General features: G+C 42.9%; 2 protein-coding genes across 6 annotated transcripts in view; one reads left to right on the plus strand and one right to left on the minus strand.

Annotated features, from left to right (window-relative positions):
- The window catches only part of cenpp (centromere protein P), a 195,015-nt gene that overhangs the window by 16,014 nt on the left and 158,387 nt on the right, over positions 1-20,614 (minus strand). The gene's annotated exons all lie outside the window — the stretch shown is intronic.
- The window catches only part of ecm2 (extracellular matrix protein 2, female organ and adipocyte specific), a 51,438-nt gene that overhangs the window by 9,465 nt on the left and 21,359 nt on the right, over positions 1-20,614 (plus strand). The window contains exons 1-7 of one of the 4 annotated variants that reach the window (XM_075460069.1): positions 2,483-2,529; positions 2,879-3,061; positions 3,135-3,296; positions 11,562-11,750; positions 18,037-18,741; positions 19,862-19,977; positions 20,220-20,355. In XM_075460069.1, the coding sequence (XP_075316184.1) occupies positions 2,926-3,061; positions 3,135-3,296; positions 11,562-11,750; positions 18,037-18,741; positions 19,862-19,977; positions 20,220-20,355 (1,444 nt within the window). In that variant the 5' untranslated portion in view covers positions 2,483-2,529; positions 2,879-2,925. Of the gene's footprint in view, positions 1-2,482; positions 2,530-2,878; positions 3,062-3,134; positions 3,297-11,561; positions 11,751-18,036; positions 18,742-19,861; positions 19,978-20,219; positions 20,356-20,614 lie in introns of those variants that run through there. The other 3 variants (XM_075460070.1, XM_075460068.1, XM_075460071.1) reach the window with 3 other exon arrangements.

Genomic DNA, 20,614 nt, shown 5'->3' on the forward strand with positions numbered 1-20,614 from the left:
ATCTGGAGAATAAACACAAATACCATGAAACCGGATCCCTGATCACACTGGAAAAAAATGCCCCTCCAAAAATAAGTAAAAAAAACAACAGATCGCTTCTACCAGGTCACACTGAGAGGGTCTGTGTCGAAGCCACGTAGGCTCACCACCGGGGTTCCCCAAGGTTCGGTCCTGGGTCCTCTTCTTTTCTCCCTCTACACATCATCTCTGGGTTCTGTCATCCACTCCCATAACTTTTCCTACCACTGCTATGCAGACGACACCCAGCTGATTCTGTCTTTTCCCCCTTCTGACACCCAAGTGGAAGCACGCATTGCTGCGTGCCTGGCAGACATCTCGGGGTGGATGTCGATGCACCACCTTAAGCTCAACCTGGACCAGACTGAGCTGGTGTTTCTCCCGGGGAAGGGCTGCCCATTCAGAGACCTGGCCATCACCATGGATGACTCTGTGGTGACATCAACCCGGACCGCGAGGAATCTGGGTGTGACCCTGGAGGACGAACTGTCGTTCTCGCCAAACATGGCATCAGTGACCCGTTCCTGCCGATTCCTCCTCTACAACATCCGGAGGATTCGCCCCTTCCTCACCGACAAGGCAGCACAGGTGCTCATCCAGGCTCTGGTCATCTCCCGCCTGGACTACTGCAACTCCCTCCTTGCTGGCGCCCCGGCTTCTGCCATCAGACCTCTGGAGCTGGTTCAGAAAGCTGCTGCTTGTCTGGTGTTCAACCTCCCCAAGTTCTCCCACACCACTCCCCTTCTCCGCTCTCTACATTGGCTCCCTGTAGCTGCTCGCATCCAGTTTAAGACTCTGGTGCTGGCCTACAGGGCAGTGGAAGGAACAGCTCCTTCATACCTCCAGGCTATGGTCAAGCCCTACACCCCCGCCCGACCACTTTGCTCTGCGGCCACCAGGCGCCTGGCTGCCCCCTCACTCAGCGGTCCCTGCGCACCATCCACACGGTCACGGCTTTTCTTCGTTCTGGCCCCCCGATGGTGGAACGATCTCCCGACTGATATCAGGACAGCTGAGTCGCTGCCCATCTTTCGCCGCAGGCTGAAACCCACCTCTTCAGGAAACACTACCCGGCTCCGCCCTCTTAGGACAGCACCTGCTCCGTCCTAGTTCCTTACGCACTTATTGTTTCCTCCACCTCTGGCACCCTCTATACTTTCATTACCCCCTACCCGAACCAGGGTTTGCATCCCCACCCCGCTGTGACTGGTGTGCAGTTGGTGAGAGGCTGAGGTAGATTGTGAGGGGCAGTGTTGGCTGGCATTAGGGGGGTGACTCTGGGACGCCAGTGATCACCGTCTAGCCTCCTGGAGGTGTCGGCCCAACTAGACGAAACACTGATGGAAGGAGGTTCCCACCTGATGACCCCAATGACCTGTTGGTCAGCACTGCTCACTGATCTATATTATAGGGAGTATAGGGAATTATTCACTGAGTCTGGTCCTTTATTTTATTTATTTTTTTTATTTTCTTTAGCACAAGTTTCTTGTGTTTATATTGAATCCTAAATGGTCTTTGTTTTCTAAATTGTCTTCCCATGTGTCTCGGTACCTGACTTATCGCACTTACTGTAGCACTAGTTTTGCTCTTAGCTGTTTGGTTTTGGAAGGAAATGCACTTATGATTTCTTGTGACCTGAAGTTCTTTTGCCTACCGATGTTGAACGCACTGATTGTAAGTCGCTTTGGTTAAAAGTGTCTGCAAAATGACCGTAATGTAATGTAATAAATAAAAGACGTTTTTGATTGAAATAAGCAAAAAAATCCACCAATGGAACTAATGAAAATCGGCTTGTCAAGATTTCTTGAAATAAGATGTAATATTTGGGACTTTTGAGATAAAAGTGATCTTTAAATTAGCTTAAAAACCTCTTAAAATGAAAAAAAGAAGCTTGTTTCATATGAAATCCGACTCAAAACAATTTGTTTTCAAGACTTTTTCATTTAACAAGATATTCCAGATGTATTGTATTAAAACAAGTCCCTATATCTGGCTGAAATGGTGCTTGTTAGGCAGTTGTGTCTGATATTAAGTGTAATGAGATACTCAATGAGACAAATATACTTGGTAAGATTTAGATTTTTTCCAGTGCAGAGGGTGGAGCTGTTTCTGTTTCTGAGGATCATAAAGCAACAAGCAGCAGAATCAGATAAAGTGTGCATTAAATTAACTGGTCTGAACATGCATCTGGACACAGATCAGAGGGTTTATGGCAGATTTATGGCAGCTTTATGGCAGATTAATGGCAGATTTATGGCAGATTAATGGCAGCTTTATGGCAGCTTCAGACACACAGACCTGATTCCGGCTCTGAGAATCAGACAGAAGACAAACAATCAGGTGAGAGAAGGTGTCTGTTCGGCTCCGATCTGCTTTAATAATGACAGGACTGCTGCGTATGGAGCAGTAATTACACACCGGGGCAGGGAACCGGCCATTAGGACCCCAGCCGGGAGCTATATGAGGGCAGAGCTCAGCCCCGGCTGCTGGTTCTCTGGGAAGCTGCTGCAGGTAAAAGCCTCCATCTCTCTGTTCTTCTGCAGGAATTCAGGGTTTAAAACGCTTTGGAATCAAACTAAAAGGACCCGAGCTGCTGTGGTTCTCCACCTTCTGCTGAACTTCTGGATATTTTTTGTTTATGGTTCACAAATTTAACCGAAAAAGATGCTGAAGAACCAGTGAAATCAACTGAAGTTCCTTTTGATTCGACATAAATATGCATTCGCTGCATTTAGTACTGATAAAAGTGTAAATTCTTGTCTTTAGACAACAGTTCAGATGTCAGAAGGACTGTTCTGTTGGCTCAGAGACAACATAGAGCAGCTTCTTTAGACTTTAGACATCTTTAAACGTCTCCCAGCAGGACGCTGCAGTCTGAGCCTGAAGCTGCTGTGCTGCTCTGCAGGGATGGGCAGGTGGTGGCTGGTGGCGGCCGGTCTCTGGCTGCTGGTGGCGCTGAGCGTCCCCGATGCGGCGGCCGGGGGGAGGACGCGCCTCCAGGAGAAAGAGGGTCGCAGAGGCAGGAGGAGGAAGGACGGGCAGGGTAAGAGGATTGGTGCTGCTGCGCAGCTGGAGGTTCTGCTGGATCTCTAAGGGCTGAAAAACTGTTCCTGCAGGTCAGGGCCGGGCCGGGCCGGGACCCTCCAGGCCTCTGAAGATCCGCCTGGTTCCTGGTCCAAACGCCCCAGCGGAGCCTTCAGAACACCAGAGAGATGTTGGAGTCCTGAACTCCCAGAAGAGCCTTCAGGGACAGCAGGCCAGCTACAGCGTTATTCCAGGTGAGTCAGACCAACCTCAGGTTATTCATCACAGTTATTCACAGATTTTAGGGAAACATGACTGCGTTTTCATCCTGCTAACGTATAAATATACGAGTCTTTCATTAAAAATGGAACTGCTGAGCCTCGTTCAGCTAAATTCAGAGCAAAAATAGAAATAAAAGATGTTCGAACAGAATAAACCAGCAGGGTCCTACAGGTTATTCAAACAGTTGCTGCTGGTTCAGGTGAACAACTTCTTCCAGGAAACTTCCAGCTGCTCTGAGGGAACAGCTGTTATTGGCTCATGCTTTTGCTTTGTGTTGCATTGGCGGCATTTTAAATATCTGAACGGGTGACGCCTGTTTTAGATATATGACGACAGAAAATCATGAACTAATCTTCTTTTTTAGTCACGTTGACGATGCAAAGTGTGTTCACACCTCAGCTCACATTCAGCTGCTCTTACAGGCAAAAAAGCATCTGAAGGTGAAATATAAACTTAAAAGCATCTGAATCTGAAGGAAAAAAGTTTGAAAAATAGTAAAAAAAAAGTGATAATTTGAAATCAAAACTATATAATAAAAAAAAGTCATTTGCTGCCATTTTTATTATTATTTTCACAAACTTTAGTTTTTCAAAGTTCAAGTAAAAAATATTTAATTTTCAATTCGAAAGATTTTTCTCAAATGAACAAAAATTGTGTCCCTGAAATGGCTCCATACAAACGTTCAGTAAAACCTTTATTTCTCAGCTTCTGACGCAGATAAAGACGGGATTTAAAATCCATTCGACGGCTCAAACCTTCTGCTTTCAGTGCCTTTGCCTTTATGTCCAACACTACTTAAAGAAACGATGTCTTTAAAACATTCAGCGCTTTATCTGACCTGCTGTTGCATGTAGAGCTCCAACAGTTCTTATATAAAGAGATGCAGGACCCTGCAAATATTTTCCACTTTTACTTGTTGAATGATGCAAACTGTTAAAAAAAAGGTTGTTGAAAATTTATTAATATATTTCCTCCCAAACAAGCCGTGTTGAACAAATGATCCGAAGTTTGTGTCGTCCAACGAGGAGCGAATCGGACGGTTTTTGTAATTAAAACTTTCTTATTCAGCGTTAAACTGCACACACATTTTCTGCTCATAAGATCCTGAAACAGTAAAACATAAGAAACATAAGAAACAGGACATTTTAATGGAAGTATCACAGAGTGCAGCCAGAGAGCAGCTCAGCTCAGAGGCGTCACCCAGCTTCCTGTTATTACTGCTCAGTAATTTAATGACAAATCGTCACATTCCAGCATAAATAGAGGAAAAACCATTTGTGGGAACAAGAAAAGAAGCTCAAAGCCTTCGCTGCTGCACATTAAAGTCAGAGTTTATGGAATTAGAAGCAAAAGGTGGAGCCGATCCGCTGTTGGGAGCTGCAGGGATTTGTTTTGGTTCTGTTTCCACTGTTTTTCTTGGGATGAGGGAACAAGTCTGAGAGCAGAACGATGCCGGGGAGCGTGCCGCCCCCGCTGAACGGGCTTTCACAGAGCAGAAAAGTCTGGCAATGTGTCCAACAAGGCACCGAACAGATGATAAAGGGGAATAAAAGGGGATAAAAGGGATGCTGGGGACGGAATCAGAGCATTTTCAGCTGGACAGATAAAGTTGAGATAAAGTTCAGATAAAGTTGAGATAAAGTTCGGATAAAGTCCAGATAAAGTCGAGATGAAGTTCAGATAAAGTCCAGATAAAGGGCGTATTCACACCTACCTCGTTTGGTCCGGACCAAACGACCAAACGGACCAGATTTTCGTTGGTTCGGACCTTTTGGGATGGTCTGAATACAAACCACCGAACTCTGGTCCGGACCAAACAAGCGGACCGAGACCGAGCTGAAAGGTCGGACTCGGTCCGGATCAAACGAACCCTGGTGCGGCTCTTTTGGAGGTGTGAAAGCAGACCGGACCTAATCCCAGACTTTTTAACTTTTTTGTACCTCGGGAGCATCCGTCGTTTGTCTGTTGCTAGGTAACAGAACAGAGCGTCGTTCTTCTAATACTAGACCGGCTGTGGTAAAGCTAACGACAGACCGAAAATAATATTTCTAGACCGAAAATGAGTAGGGGACAAACGTGGGCCGAAGAGGAGACCCGTGCTCTTGTGGACGTTTGGGCAGATGCCCACATATCATATATTTGGAGCGCACTCATAAAAACGCTCACAAATCACAGTTGTGAAAATAGCAAAACGTTGAAAAAACAGTTTTGATTATATTAAAAGCAATAACGGCACGGAAAGCGTCCATGACTACATTCACTTTTGAACTTAGCACTTTGTGTTGCGCGTGTCGATTCTGACCAATAGCCGAACGACTTCAGGGCGCGTGGCTTTGTTGACATAATTTGGTCCGTTTACTGAAATGTACAGTCTGAAAGCAAACCGCACCAAAATGAAAAAAAAAAGGTTCGGACCAAAGCAAGTGAACTATCGGACTTTCCTGGTCTGAATACGCCGTCAGATAAAGTTGAGATAAAGTTCAAATAAAGTTGAGATAAAGTCCAGATAAAGTTGAGATAAAGTCCAGATAAAGTTCAAATAAAGTTGAGATAAAGTCCAGATAAAGTTGAGATAAAGTCCAGATAAAGTTCAGATAAAGTTGAGATAAAGTTCAAATAAAGTTGAGATAAAGTCCAGATAAAGTTGAGATAAAGTCCAGATAAAGTCCAGATAAAGTTGAGATAAAGTCCAGATAAAGTTGAGATAAAGTTGAGATAAAGTCCAGATAAAGTTGAGATAAAGTTGAGATAAAGTCCAGATAGTCGAGATAAAGTCCAGATAAAGTTCAGATAAAGTTCAGATAAAGTCGAGATAAAGTTGAGATAAAGTTGAGATAAAGTTGAGATAAAGTCCAGATAAAGTCCAGATAAAGTTCAGATAAAGTTGAGATAAAGTTCAGATAAAGTTGAGATAAAGTTCAGATAAAGTCCAGATAAAGTCCAGATAAAGTCCAGATAAAGTTGAGATAAAGTTGAGATAAAGTCCAGATAAAGTCCAGATAAAGTCGAGATAAAGTCCAGATAAAGTCCAGATAAAGTTGAGATAAAGTCGAGATAAAGTCGAGATAAAGTCGAGATAAAGTCCAGATAAAATTCAGATAAAGTCCAGATAAAGTTCAGATAAAGTCCAGATAAAGTCGAGATAAAGTCCAGATAAAGTTCAGATAAAGTCCAGATAAAGTCCAGATAAAGTTCAGATAAAGTCCAGATAAAGTTGAGATAAAGTTGAGATAAAGTCCAGATAAAGTCCAGATAAAGTTGAGATAAAGTTGAGATAAAGTCCAGATAAAGTTGAGATAAAGTCCAGATAAAGTCCAGATAAAGTCGAGATAAAGTCCAGATAAAGTCCAGATAAAGTTGAGATAAATTCGAGATAAAGTCCAGATAAAGTTGAGATAAAGTCCAGATAAAGTCCAGATAAAATTCAGATAAAGTCCAGATAAAGTCCAGATAAAGTTCAGATAAAGTCGAGATAAAGTCCAGATAAAGTCCAGATAAAGTCGAGATAAAGTCGAGATAAAGTCGAGATAAAGTCCAGATAAAGTCCAGATAAAGTCCAGATAAAGTTGAGATAAAGTCCAAATAAAGTCCAGATAAAGTTGAGATAAAATCCAGATAAAGTTGAGATAAAGTCCAGATAAAGTCCAGATAAAGTCCAGGTAAAGTCCAGATAAAGTTCAGATAAAGTCCAGATAAAGTCCAGATAAAGTTCAGATAAAGTCCAGATAAAGTCCAGATAAAGTTGAGATAAAGTCCAGATAAAGTTGAGATAAAGTCCAGATAAAGTTGAGATAAAGTCCAGATAAAGTTGAGATAAAGTTGAGATAAAGTTGAGATAAAGTCCAGATAAAGTCGAGATAAAGTCGAGATAAAGTCCAGATAAAGTCCAGATAAAGTCCAGATAAAGTCGAGATAAAGTCCAGATAAAGTTCAGATAAAGTCCAGATAAAGTCCAGATAAAGTTCAGATAAAGTTGAGATAAAGTCCAGATAAAGTTGAGATAAAGTTCAGATAAAGTCCAGATAAAGTCCAGATAAAGTTGAGATAAAGTTGAGATAAAGTCCAGATAAAGTCCAGATAAAGTTGAGATAAAGTTGAGATAAAGTCGAGATAAAGTCCAGATAAAGTCGAGATAAAGTCCAGATAAAGTCCAGATAAAGTTGAGATAAAGTCGAGATAAAGTCGAGATAAAGTCCAGATAAAGTCCAGATAAAGTTCAGATAAAGTCCAGATAAAGTCGAGATAAAGTCCAGATAAAGTTCAGATAAAGTCCAGATAAAGTCGAGATAAAGTTCAGATAAAGTCCAGATAAAGTCCAGATAAAGTCCAGATAAAGTTGAGATAAATTCGAGATAAAGTCCAGATAAAGTTGAGATAAAGTCCAGATAAAGTCCAGATAAAGTTGAGATAAAGTCCAGATAAAGTCCAGATAAAGTCCAGATAAAGTTGAGATAAAGTCCAGATAAAGTTGAGATAAAGTTGAGATAAAGTCCAGATAAAGTCCAGATAAAGTTCAGATAAAGTTGAGATAAAGTCCAGATAAAGTTGAGATAAAGTTCAGATAAAGTCCAGATAAAGTCCAGATAAAGTTGAGATAAAGTTGAGATAAAGTCCAGATAAAGTCCAGATAAAGTTGAGATAAAGTTGAGATAAAGTCGAGATAAAGTCCAGATAAAGTCGAGATAAAGTCCAGATAAAGTCCAGATAAAGTTGAGATAAAGTCGAGATAAAGTCCAGATAAAGTCCAGATAAAGTTCAGATAAAGTCCAGATAAAGTTCAGATAAAGTCCAGATAAAGTCGAGATAAAGTCCAGATAAAGTTCAGATAAAGTCCAGATAAAGTCGAGATAAAGTTCAGATAAAGTCCAGATAAAGTCCAGATAAAGTTGAGATAAATTCGAGATAAAGTCCAGATAAAGTTGAGATAAAGTCCAGATAAAGTCCAGATAAAATTCAGATAAAGTCCAGATAAAGTCCAGATAAAGTCCAGATAAAGTTCAGATAAAGTCCAGATAAAGTTGAGATAAAGTTCAGATAAAGTCCAGATAAAGTCGAGATAAAGTCCAGATAAAGTTCAGATAAAGTCCAGATAAAGTCCAGATAAAGTCCAGATAAAGTCCAGATAAAGTCGAGATAAAGTCGAGATAAAGTCGAGATAAAGTCGAGATAAAATCCAGATAAAGTTGAGATAAAGTCCAGATAAAGTCCAGATAAAGTTCAGATAAAGTCCAGATAAAGTCCAGATAAAGTTGAGATAAAATCCAGATAAAGTTGAGATAAAGTCCAGATAAAGTCCAGATAAAGTCCAGATAAAGTTGAGATAAAGTCCAGATAAAGTTCAGATAAAGTCCAGATAAAGTCCAGATAAAGTTGAGATAAAGTCCAGATAAAGTTGAGATAAAGTTCAGATAAAGTCCAGATAAAGTCCAAATAAAGTCCAGATAAAGTTGAGATAAAGTCCAGATAAAGTTGAGATAAAGTCGAGATAAAGTTGAGATAAAGTTGAGATAAAGTCCAGATAAAGTTGAGATAAAGTTGAGATAAAGTCCAGATAAAGTCCAGATAAAGTCCAGATAAAGTTGAGATAAAGTCCAGATAAAGTTGAGATAAAGTCGAGATAAAGTTCAGATAAAGTTGAGATAAAGTCGAGATAAAGTTCAGATAAAGTCCAGATAAAGTCCAGATAAAGTTGAGATAAAGTCCAGATAAAGTTGAGATAAAGTCCAGATAAAGTCCAGATAAAGTCCAGATAAAGTCCAGATAAAGTTGAGATAAAGTCCAGATAAAGTCCAGATAAAGTTGAGATAAAGTCCAGATAAAGTCCAGATAAAGTCCAGATAAAGTTGAGATAAAGTCCAGATAAAGTCCAGATAAAGTTGAGATAAAGTCGAGATAAAGTTCAGATAAAGTCCAGATAAAGTCCAGATAAAGTTGAGATAAAGTCCAGATAAAGTTGAGATAAAGTCCAGATAAAGTCCAGATAAAGTCCAGATAAAGTCCAGATAAAGTCCAGATAAAGTCCAGATAAAGTTCAGATAAAGTCCAGATAAAGTCCAGATAAAGTCCAGATAAAGTTCAGGCTTTAAACAGCATCTTCTCCCTATTAAGACACTAACTTTTCTACCCCAGTAGGTTTAAAAAATGCTTTTCTCTCCTACAAATATGAAACTTATGTAATTTAAACCCAAGACGAGAGACTAAACCTAAAGACGAGCCCGTTTATAATAATAATATAATAATAATATTTATAATATAATTTATAATAATATAAAACAGATAAAAAGCCAGAAACACGATTAACTGTGATCGCTTTTTGTTCCTTTTCCATTAATCGTGTCACCGACAGTAAAAAATAAGCACTGAGCACCACAGAACGGCGGTCCGGTCACTGTGTTATTCATATAAAACCCTGTAATTATCCCAATAATAATTATAAAGAGACTCTGTGACAGAGAGACAGTATTATAAAGAGAAAAGAAAAGCTCTAAAGTGTGTGAGATGACAGGGCGACAGCATCACTGCCCACAGTACAAAGGACGGAGACGATCCAGAGTCGGTATTTAAGAGTAAAACTAGCTGAGCCTCTTTAACCACCTGTGCTCCTATAGGTGGAACAAAGAGCATAGCATTACATAGCATTACATAGCATTACATGCATACATAGCATTACATAGCATTACATAGCATTACATAGCATTACATGCATACATAGCATTAGGAGGGCCAGATGACAGACGGGACACGCTCAGGAGAGACACAAAGAGCCCCTTCCTGAACACTGAATATACACTGAATGGCTGCTTTGTCTGGTTCTTATGGTAAAGTACAGGCCATAGATGTGCTGCTGCTGAGGGTGCGACTCCCAGGTGTTTACAGGCTTCAACACGCGATAAAAATGACTGGATTCACAACAAGAAGAAGGAAAAAAGACGTTTATCCATCTGCAATACCTGAGAGTAACGTTGGGCTAAACGTCCACCGACAGGCAGTAACATATTTACATATTTACATATATACTCAATGAGAACAATGCAGATATTCTGATTCAGTTTATAAGTGTGGACTGTTTTCCTTTGTTCTAAATTCGGGGGTTCACTTCCATTCATCGAAAGAAAGTTCCGTACCCTTCTCCATGTTTGGTGGATCCGCCGATTACTTTCTTTTCCTGTTCCACAGCAGCAGACTTTTACAAAATAAAAGCCTGTGAGCAACAGACTTTTACAAAATAAAAGCCTGTGAGCGGCAGACTTTTACAAAATAAAAGCCTGTGAGCGGCAGACTTTTACAAAATAAAAGCCTGTGAGCGGCAGACTTTTACAAAATAAAAGCCTGTGAGCAGCAGACTTTTACAAAATAAAAGCCTGTGAGCAACAGACTTTTACAAAATAAAAGCCTGTGAGCAGCAGACTTTTACAAAATAAAAGCCTGTGAGCAGCAGACTTTTACAAAATAAAAGCCTGTGAGCAACAGACTTTTACAAAATAAAAGCCTGTGAGCAGCAGACTTTTTCAAAATAAAAGCCTGTGAGCAACAGACTTTTACAAAATAAAAGCCTGTGAGCAACAGACTTTTACAAAATAAAAGCCTGTGAGCAACAGACTTTTAAAAATAAAAGCCTGTGAGCAGCAGACTTTTAAATATTATAAAATAAATAATAAAACAGGGGTGGTCCCTTTTTTTTAAATAAAAAATAAAATGAAACATGCGTTAATGCGCAATAAAATATTTATCGGTGTTAAATAATTAACGAGTTAACTCGCCCTAATTTTAAAATGTAATCTAAAGGAGATCCAGATTCTGCTGCCTCATCTCATCAGGCCCAAGTTGTCCTCTGGTTCGTCTAATAATGGACCAGGTCAGATATGCAGCCGGGACAGAGAGCGTTACGAGCCCTAAAAGTCAACAAAACATCTTAAAATTCATCCTAAAACCTGCAGGGAGCAGCAGAATATCTGTTAGAAGTTAGGTCTTAATACGATCTGATCCAATTCTTAGTCAGATTAAGGTGTCTACATGAACTTAATAACTCAGTCTGATTGTAATTTAACCAATAATCCGATCAGTGTCATGTGACCCCGCTGAGTGCAGATGTCACAGATTGTAAATGTAAAAAGTCCCGTTCTTGTTCGCAGTGGGAGTCCTGTGTCTTATAACTGACGTTTAACTCCTTTATAATCTGTCCCAGAGTCCCGCTCTGGCTGGTTAAAGGTGACTTTGTGATGTGTCTGTTGTTCCAGGTAAGCAGGGCCGCTGTGTGTACCAGGGGCTGACCATGTTCGACCAGGCCGTCTGGTCTCCGAAGCCTTGTGTGACTTGTCTGTGCGCCGGAGGTCGGGTGGCGTGCGACGAGGTCACCTGCCCCACAGTGCGCTGCCTGTTCCCCTTCACCCCCGCGGGGGAGTGCTGCCCCGTCTGCATGGAGCCAGGTAGACACACAACATGTGAAAACACCGTGGGGCAACATCCAGGGGCAACATCCAGGGGCAACATCCAGGGGCAGCAGATATGAGCACTTTCACCCATTTAAAGCAACAAAAGGAAAATTTGGCTGTTTTTTTTGCTCTTTGGCTCCTCCTGCTGGTGTGTGATGTAACACCACTTTCATAAAAAACAAATCTCCATGTGAACCCTGCACATGTGCAGCCACACACATGAAGGAAAGGCCAACAGAACAGACCATAAAGCAAACATTTGTGGTTCAGGGCTGGAAACCAACGGCAGGATCTCTGCTCCCAGTTTCAGGCCCCGACAAAAACTTCTAAATGAGCTAAAAACACGGCTTTAAAGGGACAGTTCGCCTCTTCTGACATGAAGCTGTGTAACATCCCATATCAGCAACATCATTTCTGAACATCTTCTTCCCCCCTGCTGCGTCCTGTGAGCAGAGTTCCAGCCTCGTTTTGGTGTTGATGAAGGTAGTCCGGCTAGTTGGCTGGGGTTTAAAAAATAAAGCCTTTTGCTTCTCAGAACAATATGCGTTCAACAGAGTAATACATTTGCATCACAAAATGGTTCTCCAGGAAAAAGTCAGAGCTCACAATCTCTTGGCCCTATTTTCTCTCCCTTCGTACAGACGTTAAAAGACACTTTTTGCTTGAAATAAAGCAAAAAATCTGCCAATGGAACTAGTGAAAATCGGCTTGTCCAGATTTCTTGAAATAAAATGTGATATTTAGGACTTTTGAGTTAAAAGTGATCTTGAAATTAGCTTAAAAACCTCTTCAAATGAAAAAAAAAGCTTGTTTCATATGAAATATGACTCAAAACAATTTGTTTTCAAGACTTTTTCATTTAACAAGATATTCCAGATGTATTGTATTAAAACAAAGTCCCTATATCTGGCTGAAATAGTACTTGTTAGGCAGTTGTGTCTTACATTAAGTGTAATGAGATAAATTTGAATCCATGTGAACTGAACTGCTTCTTCTGAGATGTGAACAACACGTTCTGCTGCATCACTCATATCAGAGCAGGCAGTGATACGCAGGGAGAGAAAATAGGGCCAAGAGATTGTGAGCTCTGACTTTTTCCTGGAGAACCATTTTGTGATGCAAATGTATTACTCTGTTGAACGCATATTGTTCTGAGAAGCAAAAGGCTTTATTTTTTAAACCCCAGCCAACTAGCCGGACTACCTTCATCAACACCAAAACGAGGCTGGAACTCTGCTCACAGGACGCAGCAGGGGGTAAGAAGATGTTCAGAAATGATGTTGCTGATATGGGATGTTACACAGCTTCATGTCAGAAGAGGCGAACTGTCCCTTTAAAGAGGCGAACTGTCCCTTTAAGGTTCACAAACTTCTCCCGTGTTGCTTTAACTCTTTGCAGGTTTTACCTCTTTTGTAGATCATGTGATTATTTGGATGTAAACTTTAATCTTTGGAGTGAAAGTGTTTCCATCTCTGAGGCCTCGGCATGTTGTTCCCGTTTCCATCATGGTTTCAGAAATGTGGTCGAGGCATTTCGGATCAGTCGGCACACATGTTGTGGGCGTTTTTAACATGTTGGGAATTAGCTTCAGCTTACTGTCAGCTCAGGGCTGCATGGACATCTAAATGTGAGTCAACTTCACTGGATCCTGTGTGTTAAAGGAGGAAAATGTCCGGAGAATCTTTCAGAAATGACTGAACTGACAGTAAACCACTTATTAACCAGTCATGCACAGAGGCTGCATGTGCTGGATGTTCCTGCGCCACACTTCGAGTCTATAAAACAGCATTAGTGTTGAACAAGCAGTCTAAAGTGGTTACAGCCTAATAAACACTCGTTTATTTGAGCTGTTTAATGAATAAAACAAATACAGAGTTCATCACAAGCTGCAGATCATTTACGAGAGCTCAGATTAGACTTAAAGGGATAATCCGGAGTAAAATGCACTTTAGATCAATTTACTGGATGTTGGGAGTACATACGTTGAGTTGACATCAAAATCATGTCATTCGGATGTGTTTTGAGAATTTCGATTTGACCGTTTTTAGCCAAAAGTCGTTAGCCTGGAAGTGAATGGGGCAAATCATGTCACCGCTACAAAACGCTATTTTTATACCTCTTCTACAGCTCCAAACAACATAACACTTACGTGGTAGTGAGTAGAGGGTCCCTAAAGCCAAACCGAAGTGTCCCGAGGTCTTCATGTGGTCGGATAGAGAGTCCAGAATGAATTTAATCAAGCCAGTACCTGCTCTCAATCAGAGCCTCTTCCGTCAACAGGAGGCTAGCTCACGCTACATCACGTCACGTGACATTTCAAAATTCCAACCTGTTAGTAAGCTAGGCTTTGCTGTTGCATACAACTTCATTTCACTTTCGAAAGAAATACTGGACTATGTTTGTAAAAAAAACGGCAACGAAATTGTGACTTTCCAGAGCGAGTTACTCCACACTCGGCAATCAACTACGGACTCACGTGACGTGATGTCTCGCGTGAGATAGCCTCCTGTTGACGGAAGAGGCTCTGATTGAGAGCAGGTACTGGCTTGATTAAATTCATTCTGGACTCTCTATCCGACCACATGAAGACCTCGGGACACTTCGGTTTGGCTTTAGGGACCCTCTACTCACTACCACGTAAGTGTTATGTTGTTTGGAGCTGTAGAAGAGGTATAAAAATAGTGTTTTGTAGCGGTGACATGATATGCCCCCGTCACCTCCAGGCTAACGACTTTTGGCTAAAAACGGTCAAATCGAAATTCTCAAAACACATCCGAATGACATGATTTTGATGTCAACTCAACGTATGTACTCCCAACATCCAGTAAATTGATCTAAAGTGCATTTTACTCCGGATTATCCCTTTAAAAAGACAAACGTACGGAGGAGACTCGGAACAGATCGAGATCTGAAGCAATCTGCAGAGATCCACAGAACAGATGAGCAATGACCCAAAACTAACGACCCGGGAGTGTCTGCAGGGAAAGAAACAGAATATCCTGAAATGAATAAAGTCCTAACGAGTCGACTGAGGACAGCTGCAGCTAATGGGGGAAACTCATCTTTCTGTGACGGCCAGGAGCTCAGCCAGCCTGCAAACAGTCACAGCTGAGCCTTCCAAAAGAAAGTTAGACGTCATAAACAGCTGGAAACCCTTAACCCACTCATCTGATTTGGACCCTCAAATCAAAGCCGAGGGTCCAAACTTTGAGATCATCCTCATTAAAGGACACAAACAGCTAAGAAACGGCAGAATCCAGATGTTTGTTTGGTTTGCAGCGTGCCGATATTTGTTGGAAAGTGTCAGAAACTTTCACAAATGTGTCCGGTCCATCTGTTTCCCAAAGTAATTACAGTTGGTCGGTTTAAGAGGAACTCCGACTAAAAACAGGCATGAATATGGTGTAACCCCCCCGTAAAACACATGAAATACTTCCATAACTTCCAAATGCTCAGTTTTTAATCACAGAGTCCATCATTGATTGAATTCTGGGTTGATGATGAGATAAAAGATTTTGTCCCAAAACCTAAGAAACAATAACTTTAAACCTAATTCAAGACCACAAGCAAATGAAAACAAACAAGGAACCAATAAGATCAAGTAAAAATAACAGATTTAAAGATAATTATATATCTTAACTAGGGCTGGGCAACCATTAAAATGTTTAATCTAATTAATCACGTGATTTCCCTGATTAATCACGATTAATCGCATTTGTACGCAGAATCCAAAAATGAATCCAAAAGTAGCGTATAGCTTTTAGCTTTAGTTTTATTTTAAATGTGCTGCCATATGAATGAAAGTGCCATAACATTTGTTGTGCAAAGGCTGGAACTCTGCTCACAGGACGCAGCAGGGGGTCAGAAAATGTTCATAAATGATGTTGCTAGTTAGGATGTCATACAGCTTCATTGCAAAAGAGGCGAACTGTCCCTTTAAATTAAACCTGAGCAGTGCGACTCGTTAGATTAACGTCTGCATTGCTCAGATGGAGGCGATGTTTAAAAGACTGAACGCGTCTTTCTGTTCGTAATATTAGAAAAAAAACATCTTTCCAGGCTTACGTGTTATCTGAGGTGGTTCAGAAACATAAAAGTAAAACCAAGTGAACACTAAATATTCTGCATTAAAGACTCAGAACAGCTGAACGTACATGTTTACACGTGGCCTCGGTCACTTTATCTGTTTTTTTTAAAGCAGACAGTTTTTTCTATGCTTCTATTATCCTGTTTATTCTCTTTCATAAATGATGTTGCTAATATGGGATGTCAAAAGAGGCGAACTATCCCTTTAAAGTGATGCAAACACGTTTATCACCCGATGGCTCAAACATCAGTGAACACTAACAGACCGGTTCTGTCTGCCCGTGGTCTTAGGCTGTGTTCGAAACCGTATACTACATACTAGATACTGCATACTACATACTACATACTGCATACTCATTGATCAGACAGTATGCAGAGCGTTTACCCACAATGCATCTCGCTCCTGCCCGAGCAGAAATCAGCCGGCCTGAAGCTGATTTCTCTTAAGCTCTAAACTCTGTAAACTTTAGCAACATTTGAAACATTTTCAGGAGAGAAAGTAGTCGTTTAGATCCCCAACGTGTTGAAAACCTGACAAAATACCGGCTGTTTACAATTTTGTTCCCACGAATTCGGCGCTACTAAAGCTAGCCGCAGTGAGCTAACGCACTTCCGGTTATTTTCACAAAATAAAATACCCGTTGCCTTTTATCATAGGGAAAGCCATTACCATACAATTGGTGCTTTTGTTTTGAAAACAGGAAGTGAACCTACCCTCGTTGTAGCTAGCTTGAAACTGCCGTTTTGACAGGAAATGACGATCGGCGACGTCACGTTACGTTGCATCTTGGGTAGTTTGAGTATGAGTAGTAACCTCATGATGCATACCTAACATTTCAGAGAATCTAGTATGCATCCGGGAACTTCTGCTTACTCAAACTCGCATACTAACTCAGAAAGTATGTATGCAGTTAACTGAAACAGTTAGTAGGAGTAGTAGGAGTAGTAGGAGAAGTATGTGGTTTGGAACACAGCCTTAGAGGTTAGACGGTTCTGGTCCAGACTGGTCTACAGCAGCAGTCCGCTCTGTAGCTTCAACATGCTGGTCTGTTACCTGCCTGTGTACAGAACTAACACACACCTGTCTGTCTCCACCCGTCTGTCTCCACCCGTCTGTCTCCACCCGTCTGTCTCCACCTGGCTGTCTCCACCTGTCTGTCTCCACCCGTCTGTCTCCACCTGGCTGTCTCCACCCGTCTGTCTCCACCCGTCTGTCTCCACCTGGCTGTCTCCACCTGTCTGTCTCCACCCGTCTGTCTCCACCTGGCTGTCTCCACCCGTCTGTCTCCACCCGTCTGTCTCCACCTGGCTGTCTCCACCTGGCTGTCTCTACCCGTCTGTGTCCACCCGTCTGTCTCCACCCGTCTGTCTCCACCCGTCTGTCTCCACCCGTCTGTCTCCACCTGTCTGTCTCCACCTGTCTGTCTCCACCCGTCTGTCTCCACCCGTCTGTCTCCACCCGTCTATCTCCACCTGGCTGTCTCCACCTGGCTGTCTCTACCCGTCTGTCTCCACCTGTCTGTCTCCACCCGTCTGTCTCCACCCGTCTGTCTCCACCCGTCTGTCTCCACCTGTCTGTCTCCACCCGTCTGTCTCCACCTGTCTGTCTCTACCCGTCTGTCTCCACCCGTCTGTCTCTACCTGTCTGTCTCCACCCGTCTGTCTCCACCCGTCTGTCTCCACCTGTCTGTCTCCACCTGTCTGTCTCTACCCGTCTGTCTCCACCTGTCTGTCTCCACCCGTCTGTGTCCACCCGTCTGTCTCCACCCGTCTGTCTCCACCCGTCTGTCTCTACCCGTCTGTCTCCACCCGTCTGTGTCCACCTGTCTGTCTCTACCCGTCTGTCTCCACCCGTCTGTGTCCACCTGTCTGTCTCTACCCGTCTGTCTCCACCCGTCTGTGTCCACCCGTCTGTCTCCACCCGTCTGTCTCCACCCGTCTGTGTCCACCTGTCTGTCTCCACCTGTCTGTGTCCACCCGTCTGTGTGCACCCGTCTGTCTCCACCCGTCTGTCTCCATCTTCTGTAGTTTTCTTTCTATCCTCTTGTCTTCTTCCTGCCTCTTCCTCTGTCTCTACTTTCTTGTTTCTCTCTCTCCATCCTTCTTTCCACACTGTTGTTGTTTCTCTCTCCTCCTTCTCACCTCCTGCCCTCTGATTGGCTGCCCCGCGGCACCATAAACCCCGCCCCCCCAGACTACGAGCTCGGCCCTGAACTTTCCGGTGACTCCCCAGTTCCCAACGACCCCGGCGACCCCATCACCCCGCTGACCCAGGAGGAGATCCGACGCATCCTCTGGCGGGAAGAGGAGGAGCGCCGCGAGGAGGAGGAGGAGCGCCTGAGGAAGAAGGACGAGGCGAGGAAGAAGAGGAGGAAGCAGAGGAAGAAGCAGGAGGACAACCAGAGGAAGATGGTCGAGGAGAGGAGGAGGGAGGAGGAGGAGGCGCTGAGGAAGCAAGTGGAGAAGGAGGAAGAGGAGTGGAAGAGGCAGCTGGAAGAGGAGGAGGAGAGGAGAAGGGAGGAGGAAGAGAGGCGGAGAGAGGAGGAGGAAGAGAGGAAGAAGAAAGAGAGAGAAGCAAGAGAGATGGAGAGGAAGCTGGAGGAGGAAGAGAAACATCAGGAGGAGGTGAAAGAGGAAGAGGAGGAGGTGTGGCTGAGAGGAGATGTGTTTCAGATGCCTCCAAAAGTAACAGAAGAACCGGACTTCCTCCCAGCGCCGATCCCGAGACCCCCCGCTGAGACGGAGGAAGAGGAGGAGGAGGAGGAGGAAGGTGTAGGGCACAGAGGAGGCCTCCCTCCAGGCTGTGACATCTCTGATGTCACCATGACATGTGAGAACGCCAAACTCACCTACTTCCCTCCTCTGACCATCCCTGAGCTGAAATCCCTCAGTCTGGAGGGTGAGTCTGCGCCACCTTAAAGGGACAGTTCGCCTCTTCTGACATGAAGCTGTGTAACATCCCATATCAGCAACATCATTTCTGAACATCTTCTTACCCCCTGCTGCGTCCTGTGAGCAGAGTTCCAGCCTCGTTTTGGTGTTGATGAAGGTAGTCCGGCTAGTTGGCTGGGGTTTAAAAAATAAAGCGTTTTGCTTCTCAGAACAATATGCGTTCAACAGAGTAATACATTTGCATCACAAAATGGTTCTCCAGGAAAAAGTCAGACCTCACAATCTCTTGGCCCTATTTTCTCTCCCTTCGTATCACTCCGCCTGTTACGGTGTTTGCTGCTCGGAAGCAGGGGACTGCTCGGTCTGCACAGCAGGTAAAGGAAAGGAAAGGAAACTAAACGAAAGGAAAGGAAACAAAAGGAAACGAAAGAGAAGGAAAGGAAACGAAAGGAAAGGTCGGACTTTTTCCTGGAGAACCATTTTGTGATGCAAATGTATTACTCTGTGGAACGCATATTGTTCTGAGAAGCAAAACGCTTTATTTTTTAAACCCCAGCCAACTAGCCGGACTACCTTCATCAACACCAAAACGAGGCTGGAACTCTGCTCACAGGACGCAGCAGGGGGTAAGAAGATGTTCAGAAATGATGCTGCTGATATGGGATGTCATACAGCTTCATGTCAGAAGAGGCGAACTGTCCCTTTAACACACACACCTGTTATCACATGACATGCCCATGTAAGTTATTTGTTCGCTCTGACAGGACTGGGCCTGGGGAGATATATAGCATAACACCACCTGCCAATCAACATAGCCCCATCCAAAAGCATGACCTCATTCTCCATTTTACTCAAAAATGGGAAAATAAAACAAAGTGATCACCATGCTCCACTAAGCAAGACACAAAACTGGCAATAAGACCACAAACTGACAGCGTTCAGATTAATGAGTTAAAGCTGCTGCTTACTAAAGTGTTCTGAACCAGGACTTCCAACAGGAACCAACAGGAAGCCGTGGACTGCATGTACAAACACATTGTGCAATTATTCTATAAAATCCACAAGCCAAAAGCATCTCTGCCACGTTTTCTGGTCTTCGTCCTGACTGAAAGTGTTCTGACCTGCAGGCAACAGCATCAGCAGCATTCCAGAAGGAGCGTTTAACGGCATTCCCAACCTGGAATGGATCAACCTGAAGAAAAACAAACTCGAGTCTGCAGCCATCGATCCTAAAGCCTTCAAAGTGAGTCCAGCAGTTTGTCTCTAGATCATCTGCTGGTGTAACAGATCTAAGTATGATGAAACATGTTTGATGTCTGAAGTGCAGCTGTAAAGATCTGCTGTCTGACAGAGAGTCTCATTAACTTTCAAACTTCTTAATGTGACCTGAAATAAATGATCAGAGGAGGAAGATAACCTAGTACAATTAGATCTTTGGTTGTTCATTACGTCCTGATATAACCAGCGCCTGTGTGTGTGCGTCAGGGTCTGAAGATGCTGAGGCGACTGTACTTGGATGGGAACCTTCTAGAAGTCGTGCCCTCTGACCTCCCCCCCACCCTGCAGGAGCTGAAGATCAGTGAAAACAAACTGAAAGTGATCGATGAAAACAGCTTCCAAGGTACTGCAACAGCTTCTTTACCTCCATAATGTTACACATCAAAACCACAGTAACCAACTAGTAACCAGCTAACAATATTAAAACCACAGGAACCAACGAGTAAGCAGCTTACTATATAAAAACAGTAACCAACGAGTAACGAGAGACCAACGAGTAACCAGCTGACAATATTAAAACCACAGTAACCAACGAGTAACCAGCTAACAATATTAAAACCACAGTAACCAACGAGTAACCAGCTAACAATATTAAAACCACA

The sequence above is a fragment of the Odontesthes bonariensis genome, chromosome 3, assembly GCF_027942865.1.
Source record: "Odontesthes bonariensis isolate fOdoBon6 chromosome 3, fOdoBon6.hap1, whole genome shotgun sequence".
Classification (NCBI taxonomy): domain Eukaryota; kingdom Metazoa; phylum Chordata; class Actinopteri; order Atheriniformes; family Atherinopsidae; genus Odontesthes; species Odontesthes bonariensis.